Here is a 15,205-nt window from a genome sequence, read left to right as displayed (position 1 = left end):
GCTGGCGGGGGCGGGGGGGAGCGTACATGTCCACTGACATTGGGGGAAAGGCAGCTAGAAAGGGAAGGTGGACAGCAGAGCCTGACTTGCCCAGACCCAGGCCAGTCTAACCGAGGACTCACCAACCAGGGGGCAAAGGAAATGAGCTCAGCTCAGGCAAAAGGAGCTCCACTGGGCAAGGAATGTGTGGGAAGTGAGATGGGAGTGGAAGGGGAGATGAGACTGGGGAGCCTGGCTGGGGCCCACCCGCCCCTTACTCCCTGTTCTCTGGGCCCCACCAGGCCAAGGGCACATATGAGAAGGTGGGTGAGGCCACGGAGACGGCTCTGACATGCCTGGTGGAGAAGATGAATGTGTTTGACATGGACCTGCAGGCTCTGTCCCGGGTGGAGCGAGCGGGTGCCTGCAATGCGGTGAGTAGCGTGATAGGCTGGGGCTGAAGGCTGTGTGGATGGAGAAGGGGAAGAGGCAGGACTTGAGATTTCTAGTTAGATTTTATTAGAGAGAGAAGAGGGGAGAGGCTCTGCGTGGGGTGGGGCCCTGGAGGAGGAAGTGCACAGCAGCATCAGGAAATTGCCACTTTTCAGCATCTCTCTGGCTGGTGAGGGAGGGAGAGGCCACAAATGCATGTAGACGTTATCCTGCAGAGAGGAGAGAGGTGCTTTGTGGGTCTGAGCAGTCCATGGAGGGGGCAGATGAAGGAACTAGATCTCCCCCTCACACCCTAACCACAGGTCATCAAGCAGCTGATGCGTAAGGAATTCACCCTGGAGTTCTCCCGGGACCGGAAGTCCATGTCGGTGTACTGCACGCCCACCAAATCTGGCTCGACCTCCCAGGGCAGCAAGATGTTTGTCAAGGTAGGGACCTAGCTGACTGGCCTGAGGTCCCTGCACACTCATGGTCTGGGGACTTGGTCACTAATCCAGAGTCATCAGAGCTTCAAGAGACCTATTATCAAAGCAGAATGACGGCCAGTTTGCCATGGCAAAGGGGGAGCAGGCCCCTGGCTTGTGGAGATGGAAGCAAGGTCAGGCATCAAAGGCTGTGGCCCTTTGCCACGGCCCAACTGAGGCCTTGTCACATGACCCTGGGCCACCCCTGTTCTTTGTGGGCCTCAGGCTCCCATCTGAACAGTGATGTCAGCCCTGAAATTCTCTGGAGCTCTTTTACTTCTGACCATTGGTGTTGAGAGGAGCTCTGATGGTGTAGTGTGTTGTATGCTGCACTGCTAATGGAAAGGTCAGCAGTTTGAATCCACCAGCTGCTCCAAAGAAGAAAGACAGACTCTCCTTCCATAATGACCTGTAGCTTCAGAAGCATGGTGCACTGTTGCTATGAGTTGGGATTCGTTCAATAGCATGAATAGTGGTGTTGATGCTGTGGTTGCCCATCTGATGCTCCCTGTTTTGGAAACTGAGTGTCAGGAAGCGAGAGGAACCAGCAATCACTCAAAGCTTCTTCCACAGCACTTCTGTTGCTACTTCCAAACCAGAAGTGGAATCACAGCTCTAACCTCACCACACAGTGGAGCTTTAACCCCCTTTGAAATGAAAAGCTGTTTTATTATTTTGTAGCCTTTCCAGTATGTGCATATTTATAACTACCACATGGTCTTTATCTGTTTACCTTTGGGTGGACATTTGGTTTGGACCCAGGTTTTATTCTGTCTCATTCTTGATCCTCACATTGGTGTTTGGGCCCCTTTAAAGTCCATATCCAGGATGAACTTGGGGAAGAAGGAGAAGGCATTGATCAAATAGTCAGAGGCAGTGGCTTGTGATGGAGTCCAGAGTGAGACTCTAAGTCCAAGGAGCCTGTCATCTCCCCCAGCTGCCTCCACCCAACACCCATCACCCACTACATGGCCCAGTGTCTGCTCCCCAGGTAGGGCTCAGCCTGTTCCATGCTGCTGAGTACCCACAGCCCTGGAATCCCAGCAGCCCCAGGTGGGCAGGAGTCAAGGCTGCAAGAGAAGCACCTGCCTGCCTTTGCCTGCCACTTACGGCATGCTGTAGCAGGCCCTCTGCGCTGCTGGCCGGTGGGAGTAGGGTTGCACCTGAAGGATGGCATGGCCCCTTGTTAGCCCTTTCTTTTGGGTTTTTTCACAGGGAGGCTTGCCTGCTCTGGCTGTCGAAGGCAGGTTCTGGGCCTTGCTCTGTGATATGTACCCTTGGAGGGGGCCATTTACAACTCTGGGCTTCAACTTCCTCAGTTAGACAGGATGGAAGGGGCTTACGACTATCAGGGTTGGTTCCCCATCTCATCACCACTCTGCAGGGCGCTCCTGAGAGTGTAATCGAGCGCTGCAGCTCAATCCGCGTGGGAAGCCGCACCGTGCCCCTGAACACCACCTCCAGGGAGCAGATCCTGGCAAAGATCCGAGACTGGGGCTCAGGTTCAGACACGCTGCGCTGCCTGGCACTGGCCACGCGGGATGCACCCCCAAAGAAGGAGGACATGCAACTGGATGACTGCAGCAAGTTTGGACAGTACGAGGTGGGTGCAGGGGTGGCATTCTGGGGTAGGAACCTGCATTTCCTGGGTAGGTAATCTGTCCTGAGGATGGGCCTAGGCCTGGCTGACGCCTGCCCCCTCCTTGCAGACAGACCTGACCTTCGTGGGCTGTGTGGGCATGTTGGACCCCCCGAGGCCTGAGGTGGCAGCTTGTATTGCCCGCTGCCGCCAGGCAGGCATCCGAGTGGTCATGATCACAGGGGACAACAAAGGCACAGCAGTGGCCATCTGTCGCCGGCTCGGCATCTTTGGGGAGACGGAAGATGTAACGGACAAGGCGTACACGGGTCGAGAATTTGATGACCTCAGCGCTGAGCAGCAACGCCATGCCTGCCAGACAGCACGCTGCTTCGCCCGTGTGGAGCCCGCACACAAGTCCCGCATCGTGGAGAACCTGCAGTCCTTTAATGAGATCACCGCCATGGTGAGGCCCCACACAGGATCCGGGCGGGAGGGGAGGTGGCGAGGAAGGAGACCACGTGCCACAGGGCTTGGAGAATACACCCCTCATCTGCTTCATTCTTATTTTTTTTCCAACTCTATTAACAACATCTAACGAAATTGAAAGAATTTTACAGTGAATGCTGGTAGATTCACCATCTAGATTCTATGACTAACATTTTGCTATCTTTGTTTTATTATATTCCTTCAGATCTATAGGAGAGTTCTGGAGTCCTAGTGAGTAGGAAGGAAGCTCTAGTAGCCTAGTGGAAAGGAGCTGCACTGCCAACTCAAAGACATGTGGTTCAAATCTCACAGCTGCTCCTAGGGAGAAAAATGGGCAGGCTCCTCCCACACGATTTACTTCTGGAGGCTCAGCTGTGACTTGGTTCCCACTCAGGAACACAACAACAGTCAGTAGGGTGTTGCCCCACTAACCCGAAGGTATCTCCTCTCAGTGATTTGACTCCAGTAGGTCTCTGCAGGAGGAAGATGAACAGTCTCCTCTCTTGCAGTTTTATAGCCTCTCAGAACCGGCCAGAGGGTTAGCCATGTGTTGGTTCCAGCTTCATGGTGATGAGTTTCTGTCATTTGACCCATCTGTGTGTTATATTCCTACCCATTTGTGTATATTTTCAATAATCTTTTTCCCAAAAACTTATTTTGAAATGTTGGATTTGGTCCCATGTTTTATTTCATCTCATGCTTGAGCCTAATCTGTTTTCAACACTGAGTAGATTCTTGACCTGGACCTCATTCTTGACGTGGCCCCTGATGCTAATCTTGACCTTCAGCTTAACCTACTTTTTCTTTATCCAGACCTTTACTCTGACCTGTGTCTGACCCTTCATTTAGATACTTTGAGCTCAACCCTGATATAGGTTCCAGTCTTGACCTGCACCCCTGGCCTGATCCCTGATGTTGACCTTGACCTTTAAGCCAATACTTCCTGCTGACTTCCTTTTTGCTCTGAGCCCCATCCCAGTCCTTCCCATGACTATAGTTCCAATTTGACTATGGTATCATTCCTGATGTGGCTCATGCCCATCTAACTTGACCTCTGACTCCCCTATCCCCTGATTTTTATCTTGAACCTGAGTCTCATTGTTATTGTTTTTGTTATTATTTTTTAAATAAAGTTTTTTATTTTATACTGGTTTTCTTACAAAGTTCGTATATGTTGTTTTTCACACAAGATCTTTCCCATTTCCTTTACCCACTCCTCCCTCCACCCATCAAATTGTGTGACCCTATGACCACCCCCCAGTCCCATTCTTGCTTGATCTTAGTCTTCACCTTGAGTCCTAACCTTGACCTTGACTACCAAAACTTACCTGATCCTTGACCTAGACTACAACTGTTACCCAGTCCTTGATTTGACTTCAACTTTGCCCTTGACCATAATTTCTACCCTCCCCCTAACCTCACTTTCATCCCCATCCTCACTGAGGACCTAGCTAACCACATCCCAGTTCACTGTCTTCTTTAGCCTTGACTTGATTTTCTTCTCAGTTTTGTTCTTGTTTGGCCCTCCACCTTTCTCCTCAGGCTCATCTCCAGCCCAGTTTCTCAGCTCATCCTTGGCTTTTTCTATTCAGCTTTCTGCTTTCTTAGGGTAGCCTGATCTGGGGGGAGATAGGGAGGTGGAGGGAAGTTGCTCAGGTGTGACTCTACCTACCCGGCCCACAGACTGGTGACGGGGTGAACGATGCTCCGGCCCTGAAGAAAGCAGAGATCGGCATCGCCATGGGCTCGGGCACAGCTGTGGCCAAGTCAGCGGCCGAGATGGTGTTGTCCGATGACAACTTTGCCTCCATTGTGTCGGCAGTGGAGGAGGGCCGAGCCATCTACAGCAACATGAAGCAATTCATCCGCTACCTCATTTCCTCCAATGTCGGCGAGGTTGTCTGGTGAGGCTCTGTGTACCTTCCTCTCAGCTACTCTGGGTCAGCTGCTGCATCCCTGAGGGAGAGAAAACGACTTTTTCCTGGGATGGGCTGGGGGAGGACAGCTACCCTGCCTTGCCTGGTCCTTTCCAGGAGCTGGGACATCATTCTCCTGAGAACCTGGTGGCCTGAGGATCATGGCGCACCCCAGCCCTTAAGGAGGTTCCTGACAAGTTCCCTTTCATTCTTCCCATCATGAACTTCTTTCTGCTTTCAGAGTCATGGGATGGGAGAAAGTAGCCCCACCTCTGAGCAGTCATGAGTTGGTGTGTGAGTGTGTTGTAGGACCCAAGTGTGTGTGTATATACGTGTATATGGTTGTGTGTGTTCATGTGAGACATATGTGTACTTACATGCACCTTTGGGTGTGAATGCAAGCATGGAAGGAGGAGGCAACATGTAATTGTGTACATTTACGCTCTGTGAGATGTCTGTGGGAAATGAGCATGCATTTGCTGCGTGTGTGTGTGAATGCTACATGTCTGCATAGCAGGGCAACTTGTGGGTGTTTGCTAGACTTTTGCATGTGTCTTGTGTATATGCTTGGGAGTGTGCTGGTCACACGTGTCTGTGTGTTTGGCCTCTTCTGGGACTACAGAGCAGAAGTGTCAGGGCTCCAGAGCTGGAACCTTAGGAGGTACACCCGCTCGGGTGAGAGAGATGTGTACAATACACCTCTCAGTCATGCACACACATCAGGACCAGCAGGGAGAAATGGGGCCGCTGTGGAGAGAGTGGGTGAGCTCCCAGGGCTGGTATGAGCAGGACCCTCCATGTGGTGGGGGTCTGGCCTCCTAGGGGCTAGAGCCCATGACTCTGGTTCCAGCATCTTCCTCACAGCAATTCTCGGCCTGCCCGAAGCCCTGATCCCCGTGCAGCTGCTCTGGGTGAACCTGGTGACAGATGGCTTACCAGCCACAGCGCTGGGCTTTAACCCACCGGACCTGGACATCATGGAGAAGCTGCCCCGGAATCCCCGTGAGGCCCTCATCAGTGGCTGGCTCTTCTTCCGCTATCTGGCTATTGGCGGTGAGCAGAGCCCTGGCCCCCAGTGAAATTCCTGGAACTTCCCAAGACTCTTGTATCAGTTAGGCTTACAAACCACAAACAGCATGACTCAGTCTGGTTTGTACCAAAGGGGACTGTGTGAGTTCGCAAGACTAGAGACATGCATGCCTCAGGAATGGAGGATCCAGGTCTCAGACAGTATGACTGGCCCTGCTTCAATTCCAGGTGGCCTTCAGGTAGCAGGATGACTGCCACAGCTCCAGCCCTCATGCTCACTCTCTTACAACTCCAAAATCAGAAGAAAGAACCTTTTTAACATACTGTTTCCTTAGTGGTGCTATAAAAGTCTCAAGTCTATTCTCATTGGTTCACACTGAACAATCTGTTCCTCTTCCAGGCAAGAATGTGGCAGAAGTTCGTTGTAAATCAGGGCCCTCCAGTGGTATTGAGGGCATGCAAACCTTTTGGTTTAGAGAGGGAAAGGATGGTACCCTGAGGGAAATGAAGGGATTTATTAAGGTAGAGGGAGTGGGTGTCAGAAGCCACAACCATCACCACAGCCTTCTCCTCTCATCCCTGCAGTGTACGTGGGCCTGGCCACAGTGGCTGCCGCCACCTGGTGGTTCCTGTACGACACTGAGGGACCTCACCTCACTTTCTACCAGCTGGTGAGCAAGTGGTTTGGGGAGTCGGCTAGCATTAGAACTAAGGGGACATTTTCAGCTCAAGTTGGAATTTTAGGGGGTGGGGCGCCCATCCTCACAACTAGTCAGTGGCTACCCTCTCTCTTTCTCCTTTGCTTATTTATGAACTTTCACCATGCTAAGAATCAGACTCAGAAGGGCCCGGAAACCTTGAAACACCAGTACAGAGAAGAGGCTGCCCTCTCTCCCAGTCAGTTAAATAGGGATCAAGGGCTGGGCCTGCCCCGAAAAGGTCTTGCCTTACCAGGGAACCCCCCAAACACTTAGACTTATCACAAGCAAGATGGAGCTTAAGGCAGAGAATGGGTGAAGGTGGGGAGTGGATGGGAGGAGTTTGCCTGGCCCTCTTCTGACAACCCTGAAGTCACCTGGCCCACCATGGGGCCAACTTAACTCAGCACAGCTCTGAGGAGACCCCTTAGCTGCCGTCTGTCCCTCTGTCTTTCTGTCCAGCCAGTCAGCATCAATCCTTGGTTTGAAAGCACCTTTGTGGCCACGAGTGCAAGGCCAGTTGCAGTAGAGCAGACTTCCCTCCTCTGGGGGTACCTGCCTTCATTACCATCTTATAGATGGAAGAATTCAGGAAGGGCTCATCCCCAACCCTGGGGGGCTGTTCAGGAGAGCCCGGTGAAATGGCTTCTCCCCTGCTCAGTCTGCAGTGTGAGTGTTGGAGTCACCAGGGCTCATCCGGTGGGTGTTCTCTGGTTTCATAGATTCTCTCAGCATGCAGGATCCATGCCCAGGAAAATATGGTCAAAGTGTTGCCCAAGGTCACTTTCCTGGCACCCACCAGCTCTAAGCACATAGGCTCTTCCTTCTACAGTCATGCAGAGCGTGGGCCTCAGGCCCTCACTGCAAAGGCTGGCGCACTCCCAGCCCACAGCAGGAGGCTCAAGCCAGCCTCGGCTCACATGTCTTCTGTGAGAGTAGCAGGGGGGACACGGGGCTGTGCTGACAACCTCCTGCTGCTGCGGTCATCCCTCCCTGTTTCTACAGCCATCTGTTATACCAAGGGTCCCAGGCCTCTTTTCTGCGCCCTCACCCCAGAGATCCAGCTCAGCTGCTCCTCTGGATGACCACAGATGGCGCTCACTGAGTACAAAACTAAGTACATCACCTTTCCCCATGTTGGTCCTTCTCCTCCATCCCCATCTCCTGGGCTGGTCCCACTGTCCACCTGGTCACTCGAGCCAGACTCTGAGAACTGTGCTAGATACCCTCCACACCCACCAGCAGCCAGTCTCCAGTCTTCTTGGTGCCATCTTCCCAAAAACCCTCAGGTCGTCCCATTTCTCATTTATCCAGTTCGTCAACAAATAACCGTTATGCACCAGCTGTATGCCAGTCCTTGGGAAAAGACATCATGCTTGGGAAAAGTGTGGGTCACAGGAAGAGGGGAAGACACTCAAGATGGGTTGACACAGTGACTATGGACTTGGACCTGGTGGGGATTGTGAGGAAGGCGCAGGAAGGGGCAAGGTTGTTCATGGGATCCCTAAAAGTTGGAGTCAACTTGATGGCACGCAACAGTAATAACAACATAACAACAGCAGTCCTTGTGTGGCACAAAGTCCTTAACTTGACTACTAAGGGAAAGGTTGATGGTTTGAATCTACCCGGAGGTGTCTCTGATGGAAGACCTGGAAATCTGCTTCCACAAGGTCCCAGCCATGTGCAGTACAGTTCTCCGGTTACACATGGGGTTGCCAGGAGTCAGGATCAGCTTGACAACTGGCTGGCTTTTGGTTGAGTTTTAGGTGCCAGACACACAGTGTGAGGGTCACGGCAGTGACGAGCCGGGGTAGAGAGCCATGGAAACGCAGTCACATTTCGGGGTGGGAAGTGCTGGTGCAGAAAAGGCGGGTGGCTGTGGGACTCAGAGGCAGTCAGGAGTCAGACCTGAGGGAGAGCTTTCAGCTTGAGCTACTGTTTGCAAGTTCAAGCCCTGAGATTCCCTGGAAGAAGATGCAAGAGACAGCAGAGTGGTTAAGGGCGTGGAGCATGGGAGAAGTGTCCACGTACATGTATGTGTAATGAAGCCAATAAGGATATGGAGGGGACACCGAACTGTGGTGGCAGGAAGACTTGTTGCTTTGATCTCTGGGTTGGCAAAACCAGGCTCAAGCATTAGGGCGATTCCCTGACCTGTTATTCATACCATAAGTTCTTGTCCCAAATCCTTGCCTGTCCGAGAATACTCCATTATTGATTCAAATGAGATAAGAACCTCTTTCTCTTTGTTAAAATGAGATGCCTACCCAAGTCATGGTCTTTTATTACTTTTCATCCCACTAGAGAAATAAGAGCAAGGTGCCAGGGACCCCCTCATCTGACTGGACAGTTTTTCTTTGCCTGTGTTTCTGCAGCTGTTGAAAGCAGATGTAGTGGGCCAGCCAGCCAGTCATTCTCCAGGTCCTCTTTGAGGATTATTTTCCTAGCACGTGGGACCTATTTCTAAACCCTTAGTCTAAGATATCTCTGTGTTCGGATTAGACGCCAAGGACAAAGGACTGAGCTGGGGTGGCTGTCAGGAGCATGCACGTTCATCTCCACGACACAGAGAACAGGATGGAGGTTCTTGCGGGTTCTCAGCTCAGGCAGCTCTGTCACAGCAGGTTCTGTGAGCAAGTTTATAAATAAGGAAGCAGCTCTTTGCTGGGGTTGCAGAGAAGGCCACCCCATTTCCTGAGCTCAGGGAGCTTCTTATTGATGAGAAAGCCCTGTGTTAAAGTTCTGCTCTGGAAACCCATCTGTGTATGTGATGAGGAAAAAGCAGGTGGTGCAGAACTCCATCCGCAGATGTGGTGGAAGTGGAGTGAGCCAGGGATGGGGCTTTATTGAATGACAATGAATCAGGCACCTTCGACTCCACCAAGGCACGATTTTGTTGGCTGATACTCACATTTGCTTATTGAGTAATCTCAGTCAGTTGCCACCCTCACTCCTGCCCCTCTCGCCCCAGTGCACCCCAGGATAAAATGCCCTTGACCGCAGGCCCCCTGTTGTCCTCCCAGCCTTATAAGTGGGCATGTGAAGGTCTTCGTTTCTGATCCCAGGAATTGGGATAGAGGAGAGGTTTTGGTGTGGGGAAAGATATTGGGCTTGGTTTTAGACTTAGTAGGTCCACAAGTCTGTGGGACAGACAGCTCAGAGGACATGCCCAGCTTCTCAACCTCAGGCCCACCAGACTTCTGCCACAGGCCAGCACTGACCACCTCACCCCCCGCATGTGTTCCTCCCCAGCACTGAGAAGCACCCCAGGCCCATGCACCCCCACCCTTAGTGAGCACCCCACCCAGCTCCCTAGCCCACTCCTCAGCACTGGTTTTCTCACAGGTTATGATTGGGTCTCCAGGGTGTAGGTGTAGGGAAGCTTTCCTCTGCTGACCTGCAGGGCACCTCCCTTGACCATTACTGTCGCCTCCACCCCTCCCGACCACATTACTCTGCCCTCAGAGGAACTTCCTGAAGTGTTCCGAGGAAAACCCACTCTTTGCCAAGGACAACGTTGACTGTGAGGTCTTCGAGTCCCGCTTCCCAACAACCATGGCCTTATCTGTGCTGGTGACCATTGAGATGTGCAATGCCCTCAACAGGTGGGCTGGCGATGGGCCTAGACTGGGGGGTGGGGGGTGTCAAAGAAGTGGGGGATGAGGGGACTTAAGGTTGGGTCTGAGGGTTAGGAGAGTCTAGACTAGAGTTTGAGGGAAAGAGAAGACCAAGATCGAAGGCTGAGGGACAGAGGGGTCCAGAACTGGGGCTTGAGGGTCAAGAACATTCAGGCTTGGTGACTAGGAGGCAGAGGGGTATAGGACGAGGGCTTGAGGGGTCAGGAATTAGGGGATGGGGGTTAGAGTGATATAGGACTAAGATCTAAGAGGTCCATTTTGGAGGTTAGGGGATAGAGAGGTCCAAGATTGGGGTCACAGGAGTATACGACTGGAGGCTAAGGGCCAGTGGGGATAAGAATTGAGATCTAGGTGACAAAGGAGCTCAAGACTCAACCTACAGCTTGGAAAAGTTTATTTGCAAAGGACAAGATTGAGTCTGAAGGCAGAAAAAGGGGTCTACACTCCAGGACAGGCCCTTGTGCAAAGGGCAGGCTGACAGGATTCCCACAAGCTTTCTGGCTCTTGGCCCCACCCAGAGCAGTGCTGAGGTGCAGGCGGCCTGTTCCCCAGCCTGTCCTAAGCCCATTCTCTGCCCTCGGCAGTGTCTCCGAGAATCAGTCGCTGCTACGGATGCCGCCCTGGCTGAACCCCTGGCTGCTGGCGGCCGTGGCTATGTCTATGGCCCTGCACTTCCTCATCTTGTTGGTGCCGCCCCTGCCTGTGAGTATGCCCAACCCGTGCTCTGATCCTGGGGTGACAAGGACAGCACCTTACCTGATGTCGCTGATCCTGGGCTGGTCACTGAGTCTTGCTGGGTCTCCTGAGATGGGGAGTAATGGATTTGGAGGTGCTTGATGCAGGTAGCACAGGCTCTGAGCAGGCACTGTACCTAGCTGTGCCCAACCATTAGGCTTGGGAGTCAAAAGAGGTGGGGACCACCTGCTGCAGGGAATATCAAAACTGCTCAGAAGAAAGGACTGTGAATTCCTCCACATCCCAATAGAATGGATGAGTGTGTGGGCACATGGGTTAGGACTAGGGAGGGCAGGGTGGGTGGAGAAAGCTGAAAGCCCAGAGGCTGGAGGTCAGAGTTCATGGGGCATCTCAAACAGGATTGAGGCCTCGAGTGGAGTACTTGGTAAGAAGTTCAGTTTCTAACCCAAAGATGGTACCTCTCTGGCAGTTCAAATCCACCAGGGGAGTAAAAGCAATCTCTAGATAATATGTAGGGAGCTATGGTGGCCTAGTGGCAAGAAGCGACACTGCAATCCTGAAGGCACGCAGTTCGAGGCCACCAGCTGCTCCGAGGGAGAAGAATGGGCAATCTCCTCCCGTGCAATTGACTGCCTCGGAAAACCCTCCAGAGGGTCAGCTATGGGTCGGTTCCGACTCTATGTTATAACAACATATAATACGAAGCTTCTGAAAATCCTCTGGAGGGTCTATTAGTTCTGACCTGAGAGCAATGAGTTCTGAACTTGAACATGATTATGAGAGTCCATTGTTGCGTGAGTAGCTGGGGTAAATGAGGTGCTGGATACTTGGACGGTCCTTTCTTTAACCCAACCTCTACCTCTGCAGCTCATTTTCCAGGTGACCCCACTGAGCGGGCGCCAGTGGGTGGTGGTCCTCCAGATCTCGCTGCCTGTCATCCTGCTTGACGAGGCCCTCAAGTACCTGTCCCGAAACCACATGGATGGTGAGTGGGAGGCCCAGCCCCTCTGGACTCTGCTAACCACGCTGCCTCCAGCCACAGGCCTGCCCGCCTTTCCTCTTGGGCTGCAGTGGGCCCAGCCACTCCCCCTCGAGCCTGAGATTTAGCGTTCTGGCCTTGCCAGCCACCAAGCAGAAACCATGGAGGTGCGCTGGCCATGGTTATGATGTCTCCTGAGGCTTCCACTGAGGGCTGGGCAGTGGGGAGCACCGCCCAGGGCACGCGGCCTCGCTGCTTCACTTGCTGTCACTCTTGCATGGCCAGGGCCGCTGTCCCCTCACGCTGGGCCTGACATGTGGTCCCCGCTCCTCTGACCCCTGTCCATCTTTATCCAGGCATTCTCAGGACACTGTCCCAGGCATGGAGTGGGCAGCTGCTGACCGCCTCCCGGACCCCAGACCACACTGGGTCGGCTCCCTTGGTGTCGCCTTGTGGGTGGGCGGGTGGGCGAGCGCGTAGAGGGCTTTGCGTTGGAGCTTCCAGCTCAGGGTGGGCCTAATGTAATAATGGCAGCGGGCAGTGTGCCGAGGAGCGAGCTGGGACTTACTTGTGTGTGCTGCCCGCCCTGCCAGGAAACGTCAGAGAACTGGCTCCTCTGAACCTCCTAAAGGCAGGGAAATGGGGACAGCTTTGTTCTCTCTGTCAGAGCACCTCTTTCTTCCTGGGAGTCTGAGCCAAGATAGTGACCATACCATGTGTGGAGGGACCAGGGTGGGCCAGTGGGTCACCTCTGGCCGGAATGTGTCCTGTCCCCAGAGAGTCATGGGGGGCATAGAGCTATAAATAAATCACGTGCTTGTCGTTCCATGGGGCCCAGGCACTTGGTCGGCCCCCATCTCCCACGCCAGCCAGTCCCTGGGGCACTGCAAATATTTTATCTTTAAAGAAGCCAAAACAATTTGGCCTCCTCTCTTTGCAGAGCCTGGCCTAGCACATGTCTCTTTGAGGGGTGACCTGATGTGTGCTTGGGGCTCACCTAAGGGTGGAAGGATGCTATGGGAGCCCAGAGTGGAGGTACCAGAGTGGAGGGAGGAATGAGACCTTCCTGTTTCACCTCTGTGGACCCTTCTGGGGAGATGGGAGATGAGTTATGGTTAAGTGGCACCGAGTCGACCACAGCTACTCATAGTGACCCTGTGAATGACAAATCTGAGCCTGCCTGGCCCTATCCTGTGCTAGCCTCACCCTCCCTGATATACTTGAGCTCATAGCTACAGTCACTGTGCTAATCCATCTTGTATGGAGGAGGAAATTAGTTCAGCAGGGGTCCCTGAATGTCCAGTGGAGGCCACTAAGGCCTCCTTTGCCATGACCAGAGCACTGAGGTAGCCTGCTAGGAGACCCTCCGACCATACTTGATCTTTCTAACTCCCCTGCAGACCAAGGCAGGGAGATGGGCAGCTCAGTGGTTTCTTTGAGTGAGTGGTCCTCCATGGCCACACTGCCAAGGGGTGCAACAAGCTTTCAAAGGGAATTTAAAAGTTAGCACATTCCGCCCATGGCTGCAATTTCTCCGTCAAAGGAGAAGCATTCTCTCTGGCCCAGCGCTTAGCTGTTGGATAGTGAGGAATGCCCTGCTTCAGCCGGGGGTCTCCAGCACCACTGGGGTAAATGAGAAGAACTGGGGAGGAAGCCATTGCTGTTCCAGGAGTCGGGGGAGACACCACAAGAGGTCAGATAGAATGATGATTACAAAAGTGGGATTGAGCCTGGAGGAGAAGCTGGACTAGTGGGACCTGGCGCTTCTGTTGGGCTTGGAGTCCAGGCTGCAGGGGAGAGAGAGGAGGCCGAGAGGTTAGCAAGTGCCTTGCGTGCCAAGAGCAGGACCTCGACGTTCTACACACGGCAGTGGGAAGGTGGACGGCTACAGGATGGTCAGAGGAAGACTAAAGGCAGGGGGTTTGGTGGGGGGCGGCGCTGGGCCCATCTGAGAAGGGCCGAGAGAAGAGGAAGAACTGCTGGGTCCAGGCGACACCTGGACCTGAGATGTTTATAGGCTCCTGGGGAGTCACACTTTGAGGGAGCAGCTGTCCAGAGGCTACAGTCCAAATGCAGTCAGGCAGGGTGTCTGTGGCCCCCTCCGAGAGGTGGAGGAACAGGCCCTAGGCACATGCTTTGTCCTGGGAGGCTGAGTCCCTAGGGCCTCCTAGAGCCAGGGCGGGATGAGAGAGGCGACCCTGATACGTTCCCAAGCCAGCCGGGTGGCCTTTTAGGGAAGTTTTACTGAAGCCTGACACGTGTGGCCTCCTTTGATTTATGGGGATGTATCTTAAGGAAGATTGTGGACACGGGTCCGCCCCGGTTGGGTGGGAGAGTCCTCTTGGCTCTGCGCAGGTGTGGCTGAGCTGCCGTCTGGCGCGAGGCTGGGTGGTGAGAATGAGGCCTGGAGAGGCTGCGCTGGGACGAGGGGGAGATCAGGATGCAGAGCTGGCACGCACGTTGTCCTGGACAGTGGGGAGCATTAAAGGGGTGATGGGATCAGATTTTTACTTTTACAAGATCCCAGGGGTGGTCATGGTGGTGAGAAGGGGACCTGATAGGGCAGGGGTGGGAGAGATAGACCCCAGGAGATTTTGGCTGACATTTGTAGGCCTTGGAGATGCTGGATATATGGGCTAGGAGACAGTTTCTGGATTCTGTGAAGGATGGGTGGTGGGTTCCCTAAAGTGAAAATGAGTAAAAGAAAAGGAGGAGAATGTTCCTTCTAGGGGAGGGAGTGAATCAACAGAATCTGTGGGATGTGGGAGGTTGAGGACCATCCAGGGCATGGATCCCAGGGGCTGGAGCTAAGAGAGATGGCTGGGTGAGGTCGACAGAGCGCTGAAGTCACGGGCAGAGAAGTGCTGCCCTGAGAGAGTATGAGGTGAGAAGGGCCTGGGGAGGGTACCTGGAAGTATGCCCTCACACACCCACCTTACTGTGCTCTGGGGTTTTTCTTCTAGAAGAAAAGAGCCAGAAGTGAGTGCAGGAAGCAGAACGGAATCTCCCACGTTGACCTCAGACTGATGGTGCCCAAGCACACCCCACGCCCCACCCCTGCCCTCCACATTCGCCCGCTTGCTCTCCGGGCTCGGCCAGACACACCACAGGCCCAGTGCCGGGGCCTCACCTGCAAACCACTTCTGTCTGACCTCGGGCCTCCGTCATTCACGTCTCAGACTCTCCTGAATTTCTCCGGGAGCTGCATCCTGAAGAGAAGCTCCCAGAAGCTGAAGCTGGCAGCAGCGCCTGAGTCCCCGTACCGCGAATCCATGAGGGCTTCTG

The 15,205-nt window shown here is 53.6% G+C and overlaps 1 protein-coding gene across 3 annotated transcripts in view; it reads left to right on the top strand.

Moving 5' to 3' along the window:
* ATP2A3 (ATPase, Ca++ transporting, ubiquitous) overlaps nucleotides 1–14,956 on the top strand; it is a 36,536-nt gene extending 21,580 nt beyond the window's left edge. Inside the window, exons 11-22 of one of the 3 annotated variants that reach the window (XM_006899755.1) lie at nucleotides 282–413; nucleotides 735–860; nucleotides 2,281–2,499; nucleotides 2,606–2,941; nucleotides 4,648–4,868; nucleotides 5,731–5,933; nucleotides 6,495–6,580; nucleotides 10,073–10,212; nucleotides 10,830–10,947; nucleotides 11,809–11,926; nucleotides 12,277–12,349; nucleotides 14,884–14,947. In XM_006899755.1, the coding sequence (XP_006899817.1) occupies nucleotides 282–413; nucleotides 735–860; nucleotides 2,281–2,499; nucleotides 2,606–2,941; nucleotides 4,648–4,868; nucleotides 5,731–5,933; nucleotides 6,495–6,580; nucleotides 10,073–10,212; nucleotides 10,830–10,947; nucleotides 11,809–11,926; nucleotides 12,277–12,349; nucleotides 14,884–14,947 (1,836 nt within the window). Of the gene's footprint in view, nucleotides 1–281; nucleotides 414–734; nucleotides 861–2,280; nucleotides 2,500–2,605; nucleotides 2,942–4,647; nucleotides 4,869–5,730; nucleotides 5,934–6,494; nucleotides 6,581–10,072; nucleotides 10,213–10,829; nucleotides 10,948–11,808; nucleotides 11,934–12,265; nucleotides 12,350–14,883 lie in introns of all 3 variants that reach the window. The other 2 variants (XM_006899754.1, XM_006899756.1) reach the window with 2 other exon arrangements.
* Nucleotides 14,957–15,205: the final 249 nt, after the last annotated feature.

This window comes from Elephantulus edwardii, unplaced genomic scaffold (assembly GCF_000299155.1).
Source record: "Elephantulus edwardii isolate Elephantulus edwardi_28Jun2011 unplaced genomic scaffold, EleEdw1.0 scaffold00267, whole genome shotgun sequence".
NCBI lineage: Eukaryota > Metazoa > Chordata > Mammalia > Macroscelidea > Macroscelididae > Elephantulus > Elephantulus edwardii.
Note: the sequence above shows the minus strand (reverse complement) of the source record. Positions and strands in the feature narration are given on the sequence as shown.